The following is an 18,184-nucleotide window of genomic DNA, read 5'->3' as shown; positions in this document are numbered from 1 at the left end:
CTGATTTCTGACACTACAGATCAGCTGTGCAGTCTGCACCTCAGCAGTTTTGTTGAACAGTGAGGTGTGTGTGTGTGTGTGTGTGTGTGTGTGTGTGTGTTGATGTGTGTCCTGGGTTGGCCTCACCTGTCACTGTAGGCGGCGGCAGCGGCGGTTGCTCCGGTTACGGCTGCGGGCTGGGCGTAGCGATAGGCGGCGGCGGCGGCAGCAGCAGCAGGGTAACCTCCCTAGAGAAACACACACACAACAGAGCTCAGTCACATGTCTCTGAGGAACAAGACACCTGGGCTAAGGTGTGTAAATGATATAGAGATGCAATATACTGACATATACTTGTGTGTTTACATAACCAGCTGTTCTATTTAAATCAATTTTAACCAATTCAACCAATTTAAATCGTCATTTCTCAATAAATACTATAGATATTGCACCATGATTACTGTATATTTTTAATGCATATTTCCAAAATACTATGTTTAAATTATAGACACATTTTAGAAATACTTTTTCTTGCATTCAGCAAAAGTAACTTTCCTATCATTTACAAATAATTTCAATCCAGTATGTGTCAGTATATTTATTGCATTTCTGTGTGGGGAAAGGAGGAGGAGGTGTGGTGTTGATGTGGGACAAGAAGTGCTTTATCAGTGAGACAGAGAGAGGAAATTGAACTGCCGAGGTCGAGTTAGATCGTATTATTATCACTACAGGAGAGAGGGGAGGCAAAAAAGAAAAGAAAGAACCAAAGCAAAAAAAAAAAACGTGGAAGACAAAATGCTCACACAGTTGAAGCCATATAGAAACTTCATTGTCTTGTCAGGACAGAAGATTCGAGTAATGAACAGATATGTCAAGAGAACACCTACAGTCTGAGGACACACTAAGGGATGCTACAGTCTGACATATTTATGGTAAAAAAAAACAAAAAAACAGCATGTGTTATTGTTATTATTTGTGTTTTTACACATGGATTCAGGAGAAAGAAAACAGAGGAAGATGGAAAATAAAGTCACACACACAAACACACCCACACAAGCCTGTACTGACACTAAAAAAATCATCTCCTTGCACTGCGACTGCATGCACGACCCAAATTACAATTCAAACCTACTCAAAACAAACAAACCCAAACACAACACCACTGCATTTGGACCTGGTCAGAACAGAGCACAGCAAAGCATAACAGAAACACCCCGGCGTCCTCCGAGACGCCTGCAGAGACATGGAGCACAGAGCGGACGGGTGGGATAGAAAAAAACGGGTTTATTAGGTGGGAGAGAGAGAGAGAGAGAGAGCAAGGCTTTCTGGGTAAGTGGAGGGAAAGGAGGATGTGGAACAGTAATACAGTATGTCTGCATGCAGCAGCTGATCAGCACATGCTTCAGTAATCATCATCCTGGGGGAGGGGTCGGGGTCGGGGGTGGTTAATTCAGGAAGAGACCATGTTCTCCGTTTCAACTTTTCTTTTAGATTTTAGAGCATCTCGCACCGCGGGCCGACGCACACTGGACCTTTGCTGCGAAATACTAGCCTCCAATTTTAAAAAAGGAAAAATGCAAAAAATAAAAAACTTCACTTTACAATTTTGTTTTGTTTTTTTTTCTTTTACATTTATTTATTTATTTGCTTATAGATGTGAAATGTAGGTGTGTTGTCATTATCGCCAAAATAAGGATGGGTGTCTCATTTCTCCAAAACTAAGAGACAAAAGAGACCAGGCTCTCTTTTGAACAAACTGGAAGGAAAAATATACACTCGGTTCAATTTAGTAGTTTAGTAAACAAACAAACAAACAAACAAACAAAGCCCCCCCCCCCACAATCAGAAAAAAAAAAGTGCATATTCCAGTGAGTTAGTAGAAAAAACAAAGTAAAGTTCAAAAGTAGTGGTAATTTTTTCATAAGAACTAAAAGACAACATGTTCCAGATCAGATCAGAAGATGATTCATAAGATCAGAGGAAGTAGTACAGTAAAACAATGCACACTGTGGGTTTGGTGTTGAGTTGACCCTACCTGAGGCAATCTGGGACTAAGGACTGAGTCCTGAAACACTAGTCTATAGAGAGAACAGAAACAACCGTTGTCAACCTGGATACACACACACACAACCACACACACACACACACAACCACACATTCTTGTTCATATATTCGCACAGTCGTACACTGATGCACGCTGCCGCGTCCGCCCACAGAGCAGCCTTTGTAGTGGTGTTTGAGACCCTCGATCATTAAGATTTCACAGCTCGGATTTTTTTTTTTCTTTCCATTTTTAAAACAACTCTCTGTTTTGACCCGAGCTGCGTTCAAACTGCATAACAGATATTTCTGTCACAACAAACAGTATCAAAAAAAAAAAACCACAAAACACAAAACACAAAACAAAAACACCTTGTGTCATTAAAGGAGCTTGTCTTAATTTGTGGTGTGTTGTGCTTGTAAACTGTTTTTCATTGTGGGCTCATTCACCTTTATGCAGGCAGCTCTGTGCAGGGCATGACCGAACGCACATGCACAATCACCCCCAGAAGGAAAGAAGAGCAGGAGAAAGGTGTGAGGGGGAGGGACAGAGAGGGTGTGTTGGTGGGAGGTGAGTTTACTTACATATAAGTCCGCCGCTCCGTAAAACCCATCCTGATACACCACACTGAGAGAAGAAGAAAATGGGAGAGAGATGGATGGGGGGGGGGAGAGTAGGGGGGGAAAAGGGGGATGGAAGGGTGCAAATGGGGTGGTGCACAGTCCCAAAAAACCAGAGTGGATGAAGGTCACAAGACAGCAAAACAAAAGAGGGAACAGGATGAGAGAGAGAGGCAGAGACAGAGAGAGAGAGAGAAAAGTAGTTATTTCACACCCATGCAGCATGCAGAGGAAATACAATTTCCATTTCAGCTCCACAACTGCGACCAAACACATACAACACCAGACTCTTGAGGCCAATAGATGGTTCATTGTACTGAAAACACCACCATAAACTGCTATTGTTCCTCAGCTAGGAGAAAATTAAGGCGGCGAAGGATCGTTTAATGAGGACATAATGTCTGTCTGAGAGGTGGCGTTATCAGTGGAGCAAGATATGGAGAGGGTATTTCCTGCAGCCCCCCCAATTTCACCTCGTTTAGCTCGATTTGAATGTTCATCATCAGTTAAGCAACCACAAGGCCATTAACCAATCAATCCTGCTTTGATCTAAATATCGTAGCAGTCATAACCCCATTAGCCAATCATCACAGCACAGCAACGACATGCACAGTACATAAAAACACATCACAGTAAATGTGAATAATTTGGAGCAAATCTGTGAGCAGGGTGACTGCCTCTGCATAATGACTGAATGTGGTTTGTGTGTGTTTATGCAAATCCGCTGATGGCGGTATCTGGGAGTTTATTCAAATGAACCTTCGATGGTGCAATCCCATCAGCGTGTCATACTCTGCTGAATAGCTTGTGAACTGACTGACAATGTGTGCCAGTTGGACTGCTGGAGAGAGTGAAGTGTAAATGATGTTTGAGCATGAGAAGTGTATGAGCACAGCTGTGTTAAACAGAGACCTGGTCAAATAGATTCTGAAAAATGGCTTTAATGAGGTGATCCTCACTAGATTTACCAGGCACTAAACAAAACTACCGGCTTTAACCGTTTTATTTCAACTATTTTCTATAAAAAACATACAGATCTGTGACACCTATGATGTACGTGAGGTCATCAGCTGTTGTATAACTCTTACCCGGGGTAGGCAGGGATGGCAGGCTGAGGCACAGCAGCCCGCACGGCGCTGTAGACGGGCCGGCCCCGGCCCCTGAGGTGGGCACCGCGAAACGCTGCTGCTGCTGTCGTGGCTGCTGCTGCTGCTGAAGGGTAAGGAAACCCTGGGACTGGAAGAGGAGGAGGAGGAGGAGGTGGAGAATAGGAAAGGAAGGTGGAGGGAGGGCAAAGGATTTAGAAAAGAAGGTAGAGGACAATGTGAAGAGAAAAACAGGGGGAAGACCCAGAGAATAATCCAACTACAGCCTCGATTCCACACTAGCAGCGCATTCATATAAATCAAAGACTGGAATGTGTCTAAAATCTTAAATAGGCTGCAGAGACAGATTTTAGTGTGTGTGAAGGAGATGGAGACCGGCCTCACCTGCATAGAGCTCTGGTCCGTACACAGCCCCCACCATGGGACTCAATTTCCACCCCGCTGGCAGTCATATAGAGAGAGGGGACGGGGCAAAGGATGAGTAAGGGGCAGTTTACACGTCATTCAGTTATTCACCTTCTTCCATTCATGGTTCGCCAGCTACTTAAAGACCAGTTTTATTAATCAATACCTGATGAGATTTTCACACTCCACTGAGGAGTGTTTGTTAAAAACTGATCGTAACTGTTGAAGATTCCCTGTGAAACTCAAACCCAGACTGGAGGAAGTAATGGAAGAGAACATGAAACAAACAGGAAACGCTGCTGAGCTCTTTCCATGTTCGTCATCATCACCCGCTGCACCAGCACCACAAGGTGAATCAGCCTGGAAGCAACACAGACACTGGAATCAGGTCTGGCTGCACTCGGTGGTGGTGGTGGTGGGTGGGGTGGGGGGTGGGGTTAGACTGATAAATGGGCATGGCCATAAGCAGGGACGCTAGATGACCTGGACAGATACAGTAGGTCAACAAATGGTCTGGTCTAATTGCTGGCTACAGGATACGACACAAACTCTTTACTAAAAATATATCTGAAAATATTTCCCCACACACTACAGCTGCAGCAGCAGCAGCTGTGGGAGGTTGTTTTTTTTTGTTCCACACTGAACTAACAATTTTTTTTTTTCAGCTGATTCTTAAAGCCACTCTGCCTCTTATTCACATCTATTTTCCCTTTTATTAAATTAATATCACTTTGTTACACGATCATTTAATAGACGATGATTACTGTGAGAACACGTTCCTGCTTCTTTTTTAATTCCTGCGCGAGTCGATCTGTGAGCTATGTTTTAAAGTCAACTCACATCACAGCTGGTAGGTGGTGACAAAAATACTAAAACTAAAATAGCCTGCATGAATTTGGTTTGCTGATGGTCTTGCAGAACGCGGTCTGCAGCAGAGCCTGCAGGGAGCGAACACTGTGGCTATGTTGTGTAATTTACCCATGCCTACGTCTGCCTCCCCCCCTGTGGACCTATGCTGTTCTGATTATTAGGCGGGCCGCGGTTCATTGTTAGTGCGTGTCCGTGTGGTCGTTACCATAAGGCAGCGTGCTGAGCGCCTCTCCGTTAGGGTAAGGGCTGACCATTTTCTTGTTAGTCATCACCCTGGCCGTGGCGTTATTCACCTGAGGACGGAGGAGCAAACGGTCAAAGACACAGACAACAACAACTCAACAGAGGAAACTAAAGCAACACAGACTCAAACAAAGATTACTAGCTCGCAAGGCCAAGGCTGATACATGTTTATTTCTTACAGTAGAACTACATTCAACATGCCTGCTGCTATGTGCTGCTATTATACTTTCCTCTATGTTTTGCACATATTTATGTTTAATTATATTTTCCCAGTTCTTTTATTCTTACTGGTTCATTAACGAATCGCTGGTGTCATCTGAAGTTACGGCACATTTACTTGTATCAATGTCTGGTTTACATTTCCTCCAATCATTTTGCCGTGTAATTAGTCAGTAACATAACTTTTGTTTTTTTATTGTTAAGTTGCACACTGGCTTAAAGTTAGCTGCTGGCCCACCAAACAACATGGATGTGACAACATGTTATTTTCTGCACTTTCCGCTGGCGCTGTCTTTAAAATACTGCACGATGAAACTAAGTCTGCAGAAGAGTCATAACCAAGATGACTGTCTGAAATGTAAAGGTCACTGGTGTTATACTCAACCCTGGTGATCAGTGCGGAAGAATTTTACCCCTGACAATGGTGTGTGTGTGTGTGTGTTTGCGTGTGTTGGTGTGATTGTCCATGTTTGCGTGTAGAAGTGGGTGGGCGGCTGTTAAGGGGATTTTTAGTCATCATGCAATTAAAAGTGAGTTGCCCAGTAGAGAATTGGTGATTCACTGTGTAGGGATATGAGGGCTGCCATGGGCGACATTGGAAATGTCGCTGCTGTGACTACACATTTCTATTGGCATGCACAGGTGAAAGTATTGTGGATGTGCATGTACCGTGCACGATGGCTGACAGTTCACACTAATGCTTAGGCCTTTCAATCCAAGATGGCTGCTAATCTCCTCTCTGAGCTTCAAAGGCTCACACTCTGCTCCCTTGATCTATCCTCATCTTCCTTTGATGGGCTTTAAAAGAAGGAGATTGTAGCTCTCTGTAATAACCCACACTGCCTGAGTGTGCTGTTGAAGGTCCACATCTGACTGTGTGACAAGCTAAAGATTAATGACCTTTTGGCTGGATGAGGGGAGAGTGTGTGTGCGTGCATGTGAGTGTGTGTGTGACAAAGAAGGAGAGAAAGACTGAGGAATGAGAGCGCTTGTGTGTGCATCCCCGCAGCACTCCCATTTAGACGACCATTAAGGCCGAGGCTGCAACTCACATTGCTTCTCTCAGTGAGTCATGTTCTTTATCTGCTGAGCTACATTCATATGGAAATGAGGTTTACCTCATTTTTCCCTCATAGCAAATGACAAGGTCAGTGGCAAACAATTCAATTAGCCTAGCCTGGCTAGCTATCTGACACAACTGTTCGCGGGTGTCTGAGCGGAGATGTTATGAAACCGAATCAATGAATAAAATCAATGTTAGCATTTTTTTTTTTTTGTATCATAGTGACAAACTTTCCCGACTTGTGAGAAGTTTTATGTAGATGAGTGACACTTCCTGATAGCAAAGAGTTAGACTATATCAATGGTGGGCAATCAGCTGTGTTTGTGCAGTTTGTGTACCTGTGTTTGCGTAATGTGCAATTAATGAAATTGGGTAAACGGTTGACAGGAATACATGCAAATCAACAGAGACCAATATGGAAGGCAAATCTCAAAGTGTTAATGATTAATAAAACATTCAGCCTTTCTCATCCCACTTTTGCCCTCCCAGTCCAGCCTGAACAATAAACCTGGACAAAATGAAGTCACATTTCCATATGAAACCAAACTTGTGGGGTTTACATACCTAAAAAGAAATATTTAAAATAAATACAAGGGAGAGGGAGAGAAAGAGGGGGTGCAAAAACATTTGTTTGACAAAATTAATAATCATATAACACAGAAATTACACGCAGCCAAATATGGGCGCATCACATGACCAAGAGTGAGTAACAAACCAAAAAAAGTAAAAAATTCAGCCAATCAGCAAGCGTTGGATGCAGCATAGAGACCAATCAAAAACAATCGCAGCACTCCCACATCGAACACATACGAGACAAAGATGGGACAGGTAAGTTAAGAGGAAGGGATGCAGGTGAGAAGTAAAGAGACAGAGCCAGTCCATGTACAAAAAAACAGGAGAACGTAAAGATGGAGTGAAGAGAAAGAGAAAAAAAGGGAGAAAGTTTACATGAGCAACACAAAAAAACTAATAACAATTACTGTTTAAAAACACAACATATATACCAAGGTGCATCATTCAAATAAAGCAATTAGATTTGGTGACCATTCTCCTGAAAATCTCATTATATGTGGTGGGTTGAGAAACAGAGCACCAAAGGATGGAGGGAACAGAGAGAGAGAGAGAGAGAGAGAGAGAAAGAGAGAGGGAGAGAGAGGGAGAGTGTCTGAGAGAGAAAGAGAGAGAGAGAGAGCAATCCTCATTCCCAAAAAAGGAGAGAAATAAAAGAAACATGAGACACTATGCCAGGCATTAGAACCGTGTGTCACAAACTAGGACCAGTACACTACGACTACGACTACTACTACGACTACTAATACACAGACAGTCCACTACAAGAAAAAACCAAACCAAAAAGAGAAAAACAAAATGGCAGCATAATAGAGACCCAAAAAACACAGCGAGGTAAACCCCATATCGGTTTAGAGATGCATATGGTGACAACAACGCTGGGGCTGAGTCCCAAGTCGCTCCCTCATTCACTCCTCCCCCATGTAACAGACGCTGCACCGTTTTCTCCGCAGTGAGCAGTAAATCGAGATTTTAAATCATGATCATGTTTTGCGTCATCACTGTCATGTATAAAATGCAGCGCACTGCATTGTGGGATTGTTAGCAGACAGTAGTGCGACATCATGAATTTTACATTTCTAAAACATGAATTTTTGAGGCAAAAAAAAGTAAGTGAACCCTTTGGAATTATTTTCTTTTATGTATAAATTTGTCTTCAAACTCTGTCAGAGCTTCATCCAAGTTACAATTATGAACAAACACAATTTATTTTAACTAATAACACACTAATCATTGTGTTGTTCTCGTCTCTATTGAAAACATAATTAAAATATTCACAGCTCAGGCTCAGAAAAGTATGTGAACCCCTCGGCTAAAAACATGAACAAGCGCTACCTGGAATCAAACCTGGAGTCCAGTGAATGAAACAAGGTTGAGAGCACTCAAACATTTTGAGTTTTGCTGTCCACAAGAAAAACAGATCTCACAAGAGTTACGATGAAGAATTGTCGATTTGCATAAAGCTGGAGGGGTTACCGGAGTCATCTCACAGAGTTTAGTTATTCGTCGGTGCACAGTCAGAACAAACGGTCTATAAATGGAACGATTAAGTTCTGTGGCTGCTCTCCCCAGAAGTGGGCGTCCGGCTGAGACGACTCCGAAGGCACAACAGTGTTTTGTGGAATGATATAACTAAGGTTGAATTGTTTGGGAAGAACATGCAGCTCTATGTATGGCGTAAAAGGGAAGTGCATAGCAACATGAAAACATCAGCCCAAAAGGTGAAGCAGGGCGGAGGGAGCGTCGTGATCTGGGGCTGAGATTTGCTGCCTCTGGGCCCGGACAGCTCCCACATCGTCGAAGGGGAAAATGAATACAAAGGTCTCTTCCAGGACGAAGTCAGGGTGACTGCACCACCTGCTGAAGCTCAGGAGAAGCCGGGCGATGCAGCAGGATAATAACCCTAAACATCACAAGTAAAACGACTTCAAACAAAGCAAATCCTCCTGGTGGAGCGGTAACACCCAGTAGAGATGCTGCGCAATTAACTCACAGAGCCGCTCACCCCAGACAGCCGAAGCAGCTCTGATCAGCAGCTACTGGACGAGCTTGTTTGAGGTTATTGAGGTTTGAGCAGTTATTAAACCAAAGGGTTCACTTACTTTTTTCCCCCACCAGCACTGTGAATGTTTAACTCCTTCAATAAAGACAGAAAAGATAATAACTGTTTGTGTGATATTAGCTGAGACACATTGTGTTTGTCTGTACTTGAGCCTTAGATGAAGATCAGATCAGATTTTACAACCACATAATGCTGAAAACCAGGTCACTCCAAAGGGTTCACACACTTTTTGTTGCTGTAGTGGACACACGTTTACACACTCAGAATTCGGACACTCGAATAAAATGGCGGAGGGTAAATGTTGCTCACTATATAATAAATGGGGAGTGAACTGGGACACAGCCTGGCTGATTTGGTAAGTGACCAGCCAGTTGCACCAGCTGTTCGTAAGTTCAAATTTAGCCTAATTTAAAACCTAAGTGTCTACTAATTACTAAATTAAACCAAACTATTTCTTACCCAGACATTAGTGGCTGCTAAATATTTACACGCACTGAAACACACATATTTCTCCATGTACATAGGAATGAATAAAAACAAAGTAACATCTTTACAAAAGATATAGTTTTTTGTAATTCAAAAACTTTTGTCACTTTTGGAGGATAAGGTGGCTCATGGTGCTACAGTGACTTCCTGTTTACACAGCTGATTGAACAGCAACCAATTTACTACATAAAGTCTTTACAAGCCGAAACAGTTCTTAAGTTTCAACCCAATTTAGTAAGTGACTAGTTTGAAAGTAGCTGATTCTTACTAAAGAACATTACGTTCTAACCTAGTAATAGATTTATGAATAACTGGTGCAACCCAATCCAGACAGCATGTTTTCTCAACACATTTTATTTCTTAAATGAATTAACAAAAGATCCCCAACGAACAGATTCGTTTTTAATGGCAGGACACAGTGTGCTGGTCTAATATGTACATTTGGAAGGTCTTTGTCTCGGCAGTAAAAACAGGCAGGGGTGTTACGGCATTTTTCAACTGCACATTGTGTCCACTTGGATAACATTTGACAAAGTACGCTGTGCTAAAAAGCAGGCAGGTCAGTGAAATAAAGGAATTCAAAACCAGAGCAGCGTTATATGCCCTGCAGCTCGGGGTCTGCATTCACTCAAAGCAATCGTAGGCAGCAACAGGGAGCAAAGCTTCATATCATTTCTGCTGATTTTTAATTAATCAGGAAGAAGAAAACTATATACATTGAGTCTGACGGAGAATTAATCAGATGGATTGTAGATAGCCGTGTGATTGCACAGAAGAGGGTGATTACATTCGGTCATTCCCAGTGAGGTGTTAATGACATGGTGGGGGACGGACGTGTGGAAAGAATATTACCGCTAAAAGATCCAATGTGTTGCAGGATGCTGTGTCCGTCTGTCTGTGTGCCTGTGGTACTGTGCTGTGCACTGTAAAGTTACATAATACCAATTGCTTTCTAGGGCATTACACTGCGTGGGTCTACGATCATTACATCTGGTGAATAGAAATGCAAAGACTAATATTGTCACTTCACAGTATACTGTACATAATGCTGTGTCAAAGGCCCATTTCAGGGGTGGGGTGGGAAGGGGATCAGTTCAGTGATAGATGTTTGTACACAACTTACCGTTGCCGTAGAAACAGCGAGTGGTTACCGTGGAGACTGACAACAACACACAGAAGTCGTCAGGGAAACAGAAAAAATATAATAAATAAAGGAACAAATAATCCTAGTAACAAAAGAAACCTAAATGCCCCCCCCTTTTATTGCCCCCATGTGAAATTAAAACCTGATAGCAGCAGTGTTACAGCTCAGAACAGAATATAAGAGAAAGAAGAAAGAGGAAGAAAAGGGAGAGGATGCTAGCTCTCAGTGCTAAACAGAGCTCTGAGCATCATTACAACAATCAGACCAGTGACAGGAAGGTATTTGGTGCTCTAGAGAACAAAAGACATGGTACAGGAGAATGAAGATACGGGGCGACCTTGTCCTAACCCCAGAAACTAGGCAACTGAATGGTGCAGTACAGTGAGGGACTGAGATGATGCAGTGAGTTTAAACACCTCCGAGGAAAAGTCAGAAGAGCAGATACAAATGCACACCACCCTCCATCATAAGAGCAGAATAGCAAAAGGTTGCTTTAATGCTGTCTGGGTCTATTCCAGTCAAAAGGACAAGCGGAGGTATTTTGGTTAGATGTTGCAAGAAATGACTCATTCTTGTGTGGTAAAGTTATGCCACAAGAGAAGTGTGTGTGTGTGTGTGTGTGTGTGTTTAGAAACTGATTGTGGGTATAGTGGCTATAATTTCCAGTTTTTTTAACCAGTCACCACAAAAGAACATCCTGAAGGACAGTCAAACAATACAAATAAGGCAGGAAATTGAAGAAACTAAATAGATGGACAGAAGTGGAAAAACAAAATAAGGCAGACAAAGATGATGGCAAAGTAGATATTAAAGTTAGAAAAAACAGCTAATTTTCAAATTCAAAACAAAAGGACAGAAAGACAAACTTGACTGGCGACAAGAGAATGAAGGGATAAGGAAGAGAAAGAATTGAGTCAACACACAAACATAGACTGAGGGTTGGAAAGGGCAAAGTACAAACTCTCTTTCCCCTTTTCTTTCAACCTTTTTTTTCTACATTTTCACTCATGTACAAAAGCAAACACACATGGAAACTCGCACAGTTCATTCGTTAATTTGTCCTGGGGCAAATCATGCAGTAACAGAAAGATCTGAGAGCAAAACAAAACAGGACCGATCAAATCCATAGCAGTGGGGAGGCTCGTAGGGGTGGGGGGGTGGGGGGGGTTTCATCTATGAAACTGGGACACAAGGAGCTGGTAATCCTCCACTTCAGGCCATCGCCAATTCAGCAATTAAAAAATCAAGTTCTTACCGATTCAAACTCTCGCAATAAGAGTAACACTACTGCATAAAATCATCCAAAAGTGCTCATTATGGAAATGGCTGGTAAAAGGCCCAGGCCGAGATGAGTGGAAGGCCAGCTCGGTCCCATTGAGGAGTGTGTGTGTGTGTGTGTGTGTGTGTGTGTGTGGCGGCAGCATTGGTTGGTGAGAGTGTGCATGGTCAGGCATGCAGAACCACAGGCACGGCTTCTTCTCATCCCGTTCACCACATCCATGCAGTGATGATGACACTCTTTACTCAATAGCACCCACCATCCCACCCACCACCACCACCACCACCACCACCCCACCCACCACCATCCCTTCGCATGCAGAGCTGCACCACTTTTGACACACTCAAGACAACTCAGCTATTCTGCGCCATTGTGTTGAAATGTCTGACTAAAACTCTGCGCTGCGGAGGAGCTGTCACTTCCCGTAACACTCCAGCCACACAGACCAACCACAAACACACAACCTTGAAGCAGTAGTTAGGGACTGGGAGTCTTAAGGGGTTCTGCATGGTCTCTCGTCTGCTGTCTTCCTCACAGCAGTTGCAATTGACGTTTCCACACCGTAGTTTGCTTTGTGCACAAACCTACAGCAAAGCACGTCAGAGAGGAGCTCGGGAAAAAAATGATGAAATCTCGCTTAAACCTGCAGATGCTTTTGTATGATACTGGTTGTTTGGTCTGATTAAATATAAAAACCCGAGTTCACCACAATCTCTTTGTTTTGAAACATGGAGAACTTGATCTTGGCGTGCCGAGAGATGGAACAGTTAAACTAAAATTACTAATATAATTTAGCCGGCGTGCACCTTGCTGTTTTACATATTTCCTTTTGGATCTTCAAACGGCCGCCTGATGAGAAACGGGGAAGGGAACGTTAAAACCGTGTGCCCTCCCTGGACAGAAGAAATATCGCTCTACGTGACCGTGATAAACGTCACGATTTCGCTTTTATCATCAGCTATGCAAATAGACCATGCAGAGACCCTAATACACTTCCTGTTCAGGCTGTAATTGCAGCAGAAGAATGAAATGTGTGTACATATGTGACTACACATATGTGATTTAAATGATTAGGAGAGAATTTATCCATCGTTAGCTTTGCAGGGTGTCCTACAAGTCAGTAACAGCCAAAATGTTACTGCCCACGGCAGACAGATGTTATGAGTGAGGACTGCTTAACCATTTATGTTAGAGCATACACACAATCAGAGACAGCCGTGGATGGGTGGAGATGCATTGAGGTGTGCGTGTATGTGAGTAAGATACACACTGTCACACCTATATATATTACTAATATATATATATATATATATTACTAATATATATATATATATATATATATATATATGCCTGCAGGACTCTATATATTTATATATATACACACACACACAGCATTAATGGTGATGAGATGGGATCACAGAGAAGCAGGTAGAGACAAAGTGAACTGTAGTTGGGCCACTTACATGGATACATTGGAAGCGCACAGGAAACTGACTTCTTCAAAGCGCAGAGTTTTATTCCAGACAAAGAGAAGTACAGTATAACTTTAAGCACAACAAATCTCTTTCTATTTCATATACACTACACACATGCACACTATGGGCAGCTAAGCTAAGAGAGCAACTACTAACTAACTCCCATTGGCATGCACCAAGAATAAGAAATGTCAGCACTCGAGCTCAGGACAGCAAAACTTTTATAAAACACTCAGTCAAAAAATCATTCTATGGATTCAGCTAGTTCAGCCTTTGTTTCTATGAGGCACTCAGGTGCAACTGGTTTCATGCTAACTGAACACGTCCCATCACCCAAAACTATTTCAACGAAATAGCCGAACAGAATAAACATGCAAGGGAAAAAAAACATCCAGCTGTCTGCAGAACTGCGTCAGTTGGGCTACATACGTCCATATTAAAATACCAACCATGCACACTTAGGCTGCATCAACTAAACCCATGCCAGTGGATAGCAGTGAACTACAGTCACACACACAATAATAGTGAAATATTTATGTATAACAATGGTATACAGTAGGCCTATATTTCAGAGTTTCTGAATCGTAACGTGATTACTCTAGTTATCTTTAGCCATCTCCGAAAACATAGTTCAACAAACTCTGAAATGATATGACCAATTAAAGCAAGAATTACTGCAGCAACATCTGCAAGGAGGGAGAACTGCCAGAGAGCATTGCCTCAAATAGAAATGTCCGGCCCTTTCTCCTCAGTTGAAAGAATGTATAAACACAAATCCACGGTTTGTCCTGCGCCAGCCTTTTGTCTCTTCAAGCCCATGCACCATAAACAGACAGAAAGAAACACACTCTACAGACTCTTGCTGCTGGCCCACCATGCAGCCGATACATGACCTGCTACAGCCCAACACCGCTACTGGAGTACAACAGAGTACATGCAAAAGTGACAACTGAAAAACACAGACAAACGACAAACTGGATCGCCGATTAATAAAAGTGACTGATATCATGCAAAAACTTGGGAGGAAAACACACAATCAGATTAAAGCAATGTCAGGGACAACACAGGTTGTTGACTGATGCAGGGTACATTGGCTCCATCAGTATCCATTCAGCTTGCTGATTGACTGAGGGTGGAGGTGGCGGAGGGAGCATGTTGTACCAGTGGATGCAGGTGGTCGTCTTTCATTCTCGACCACACTGCAGCAGAACTGAGAGTACAGAACTAAAAAAAAAAAAAAAAAAAAAGGGTCCAGCCAGCCTCATCCATCATGCAAGAATTGACTCGCACACACCCACACACACTCACACACTCACACACTCACACACACACCAAGGAAATCACCACAGTAAGCCCATGCAGAAATCTTGGCTTGGGTCAAGAGATCCAACATGGACAACTGGCTGATTGAAACCCCAATTAAATTAAAGAAGAAAAAACTGCTTTCAAAAAAACTCAGCACATGCTTGCGTTTACAAATAAAAAATAATATTCAATTCAACTGAAAATAAATAACTTCAACACACATAGACTTTACATACATAAAATCTCAAGTGATCTTTGGTAAGAATCCAGACTTCCATAAAGTGAACATGCGTCAGTGTTGCTGTGATTCCCAGCATGCTGCTGTTGCACCAGGAGCCATAAGCTTGTCACAACCACTTAGCCACAACACCGGGAGAGGGGAACACAGAAGGATTTCTACACTAGGGAGGAAAATAAGAGCATCTGACGGCAATCTGCCATGCATCATCCTTTCACTGCGTTCCTCTCGTGCCCTCCGGTGCCAACTACACAAACATCATTCCAATTGTTGCAGAAAAAAGTTGGAACATCAGTGTGGCTACAAGTTGCGCATCAGTGGAAAAAAAACAAAACAAAAAACAAAAAAAAAAGGTGAAGAGGCAACAGCTTAATGTGAAAAAAATAAATGCTGCAGAGGAAAAGTACCCAGCATGCCTTATGTAGTGTTCTTGCACCCCCCAATCATTCCCACCACAAAACCAACAAAACAAAACAAAAAGAAAAAAGGAGGAAACAAGTGTTTTTAAATTTAAAAAATGAAAAACATCACAGAGGACCAGGGAGTGGGACACCAGTGGGCTGCATCAGAGCATATCACTAAAGGGAGGATGGGAGCTAGCTAGCAGTCAGTGATCAAGCAGAATTACGATGGGAGTACAGACAGAAGACAGAAGAGAAGAAGAGAGAGAGAGAGAGAGAGAGAGAAAGAAAGAGAGAGAGAAGGGAAAATTACCTCAATCTTTCGACCTTCCACCAGTGTGCCGTGGAGCTTTTCCCTGGCTTTCTCTGCATCTGCGCTGTTCTCAAATGTCACAAAGCCAAAACCCTGTGGTACACGGCAGAGGTTAAATAGGTTGGCGGTGAGTGAGAGGCACACATCATTATTGTGGGAAAAAAAAGGGAGAGATGAGAATCTGTGAAACCTTGGAGCTCGGCGGCCGCAGTCTGACCTCTTTTAATACATAACTAAAGTTTGATAACAATGATCTCCAACGTGGCGTGCTGATGACATGTCATAGCCATGCATGGTGGGAATACCCCGTCAACATTCAGGGGAGAATTGTGGTGCTGTTTCAGAAAATTTAAATGGCGTCTGTGCTCTTACCTTTGAGCCCCTCTCATTGAAAATAATCTCTACATCCAGAATCTTCCCAAATTGCTGCAAATAAATTTGAGAAGAGAAATGAGCAAAAACAGAATCAAAAGGAAGCAAATCATTTACATCTTTAAAGCTGTCTCTGGATTGGTTTAGATCTCAGTCTTTTGAGAGCAGCTTTACTGCAAAGTCAGAAGCTTGTGTGACACTGTGGGAGTTACAGCTACTTTACACTAGGGGTCACTGTTATACAAAAGACGACTTCCCGCAGTTCAGTGTTTCTGTCCATCCCTCTGCCTTGAACTCAACTCCGTACCCTTTTTCCCTCTCGCTTCGTCACTCATACTAACACACTGACACACATAGAAGCCAACTGCCCCTCTCGAGCACCGAGAGAACACCCACGAGTGTCTTTCCTTTGTGTTACTCGAAGACACCCCCACCCCTAGTGAGGCAAAGACCCAGGGTGTCTAGACTGATTTATTGATCTTGTTATAAATGAGGCCCCACAACATTCCCAGCTTCTTACCCCAAACATCTGTCTGAGATCTGGGTCCCGGAAGCGGAAGGGGATGTTTGAGACGTGGAGGCGTTTGGGGGTCCCTTTGGCCTCGTTGGAGTCTCCTGCGGAGCCTCCTGCACCTGTACCTCCCGTGCCACACTGTACACCCGCCTCACCCTGGGATGTCTCATCTGCCTTTCCCTGCGGGGGAGAGAGCGAGGAAGAAAACGTCATGGAAGGTTGAGAGAAGCAGAAACGGCTCGTGATCGTTATCTTAGCGCAGTGACAGTTCTGCTGCTTCTCTTATTTTGGGTGTAACTCACTGGAAACAGGCAGAATTGTCATCATCATCATGCATTAGAAATAAACATTCTAATCTCAGCTGCATCTTAAATTTAATGTGATTACTGTATTTATGTCACATAACAACACTCAGGCTCTGCGGTCGTGCCTCTGTGAGGATTCACTCATGGGTACAATGCTGCTTTGAACTATGTGCTAATGTTAGCACACATCAACGCTATGTTGATGTTTAGCAAATATCTCGTTTTACCATGTTCACACCATCTCATTTGAATGTGTTAGCATGCAACTTTGGATCACCGCAGTCTTTAGGATTCATCCTCCGGGACCATGAATGTCTGCACAAGGTTTTGTGCCAATCCATCCAGTAGATGCTGAGATATTTCAGTCTGGACCAAAGTGGTTTATGTGGCTGTTTTCAATAGTGTAGCCCTACATTTGAAATTTTATGTGAGAAAAATAATAAAATCGCTGCAGTCCCTTCACAAGTTCTCAAAAATGAGAAAAACAGGAGTGGGTTTCTTTCTCCACAGATACTGTACGTCTATAATTATCATGGAAATGACTCATGCACTCTACAGGTCACTAAACTACTAGTAGAGGCTTTATGAACACACAGGACTTACGTTATTGTTGTTGTTGGTGACAGCGGCGGTGGCTCCATTAGCACCAGCCACTACCTCTGCTGCTCCTTGGCCCCCAGCACCAAACATGGCCCCAGGGCCGAACTCCGTCCCAGGGAGCCCGTTTTGAGGTGGGGGTGGAGGGGGGAACGCCGAAAAGGGTGGGGCCACCAATCCCTCCTGTCCTCCTGTCGAATCCTGAGAGCCCTGCGGGAACGGGGAGGGGAGGGGAGGGGGAGGAGAGAAGAGAGGGAGATGACTTAACATATATGCTCAGCAGGCCTGTTACAGTGGCTGCAGCGTCCTGATGAAGGCAGAGTGAGGGGGTTAAAATCCTGCCCATTAAATTTCACTCTCTCTCTCTCTACTTCCTCTGCATGCTATCCTCTCCCCCCTCCCTCTACCTCCATATCTCTGACAGGCATGTGTTTTCAGTCAGCCGACCATGAAATATTTACAGAAAACACATCTATTATTAAGAGTCAGAAAATTCGATACACGGTTTGAGATACAGAGATGCTTATGGGATGGATGGATGGACATGCGGAGAGATAAATACTAACTGAAACACGTG

At 43.2% G+C, this 18,184-nt stretch overlaps 1 protein-coding gene across 5 annotated transcripts in view; it reads right to left on the bottom strand.

Moving 5' to 3' along the window:
- The window catches only part of LOC130185686 (RNA binding protein fox-1 homolog 2-like), a 47,185-nt gene that overhangs the window by 5,868 nt on the left and 23,133 nt on the right, over positions 1-18,184 (bottom strand). For 2 of the 5 annotated variants that reach the window (XM_056402282.1, XM_056402284.1), the window contains 9 exons: positions 17,614-17,817; positions 16,712-16,885; positions 16,192-16,245; positions 15,820-15,912; positions 5,227-5,314; positions 4,131-4,187; positions 3,729-3,876; positions 2,605-2,647; positions 127-227 (listed from right to left, as the gene is read on the bottom strand). In XM_056402282.1, coding sequence (XP_056258257.1) covers positions 127-227; positions 2,605-2,647; positions 3,729-3,876; positions 4,131-4,187; positions 5,227-5,314; positions 15,820-15,912; positions 16,192-16,245; positions 16,712-16,885; positions 17,614-17,817 — 962 coding nt within the window. Of the gene's footprint in view, positions 1-126; positions 228-2,014; positions 2,058-2,604; positions 2,648-3,728; positions 3,877-4,130; positions 4,188-5,226; positions 5,315-15,819; positions 15,913-16,191; positions 16,246-16,711; positions 16,886-17,613; positions 17,818-18,184 lie in introns of all 5 variants that reach the window. The other 3 variants (XR_008830188.1, XM_056402283.1, XR_008830189.1) reach the window with 3 other exon arrangements.

The sequence above is a fragment of the Seriola aureovittata genome, chromosome 17 (genome assembly GCF_021018895.1).
Source record: "Seriola aureovittata isolate HTS-2021-v1 ecotype China chromosome 17, ASM2101889v1, whole genome shotgun sequence".
NCBI lineage: Eukaryota > Metazoa > Chordata > Actinopteri > Carangiformes > Carangidae > Seriola > Seriola aureovittata.
The sequence above is the reverse complement of the archived record's forward strand: the minus strand, read 5'-3'. Positions and strand labels throughout refer to the sequence as shown.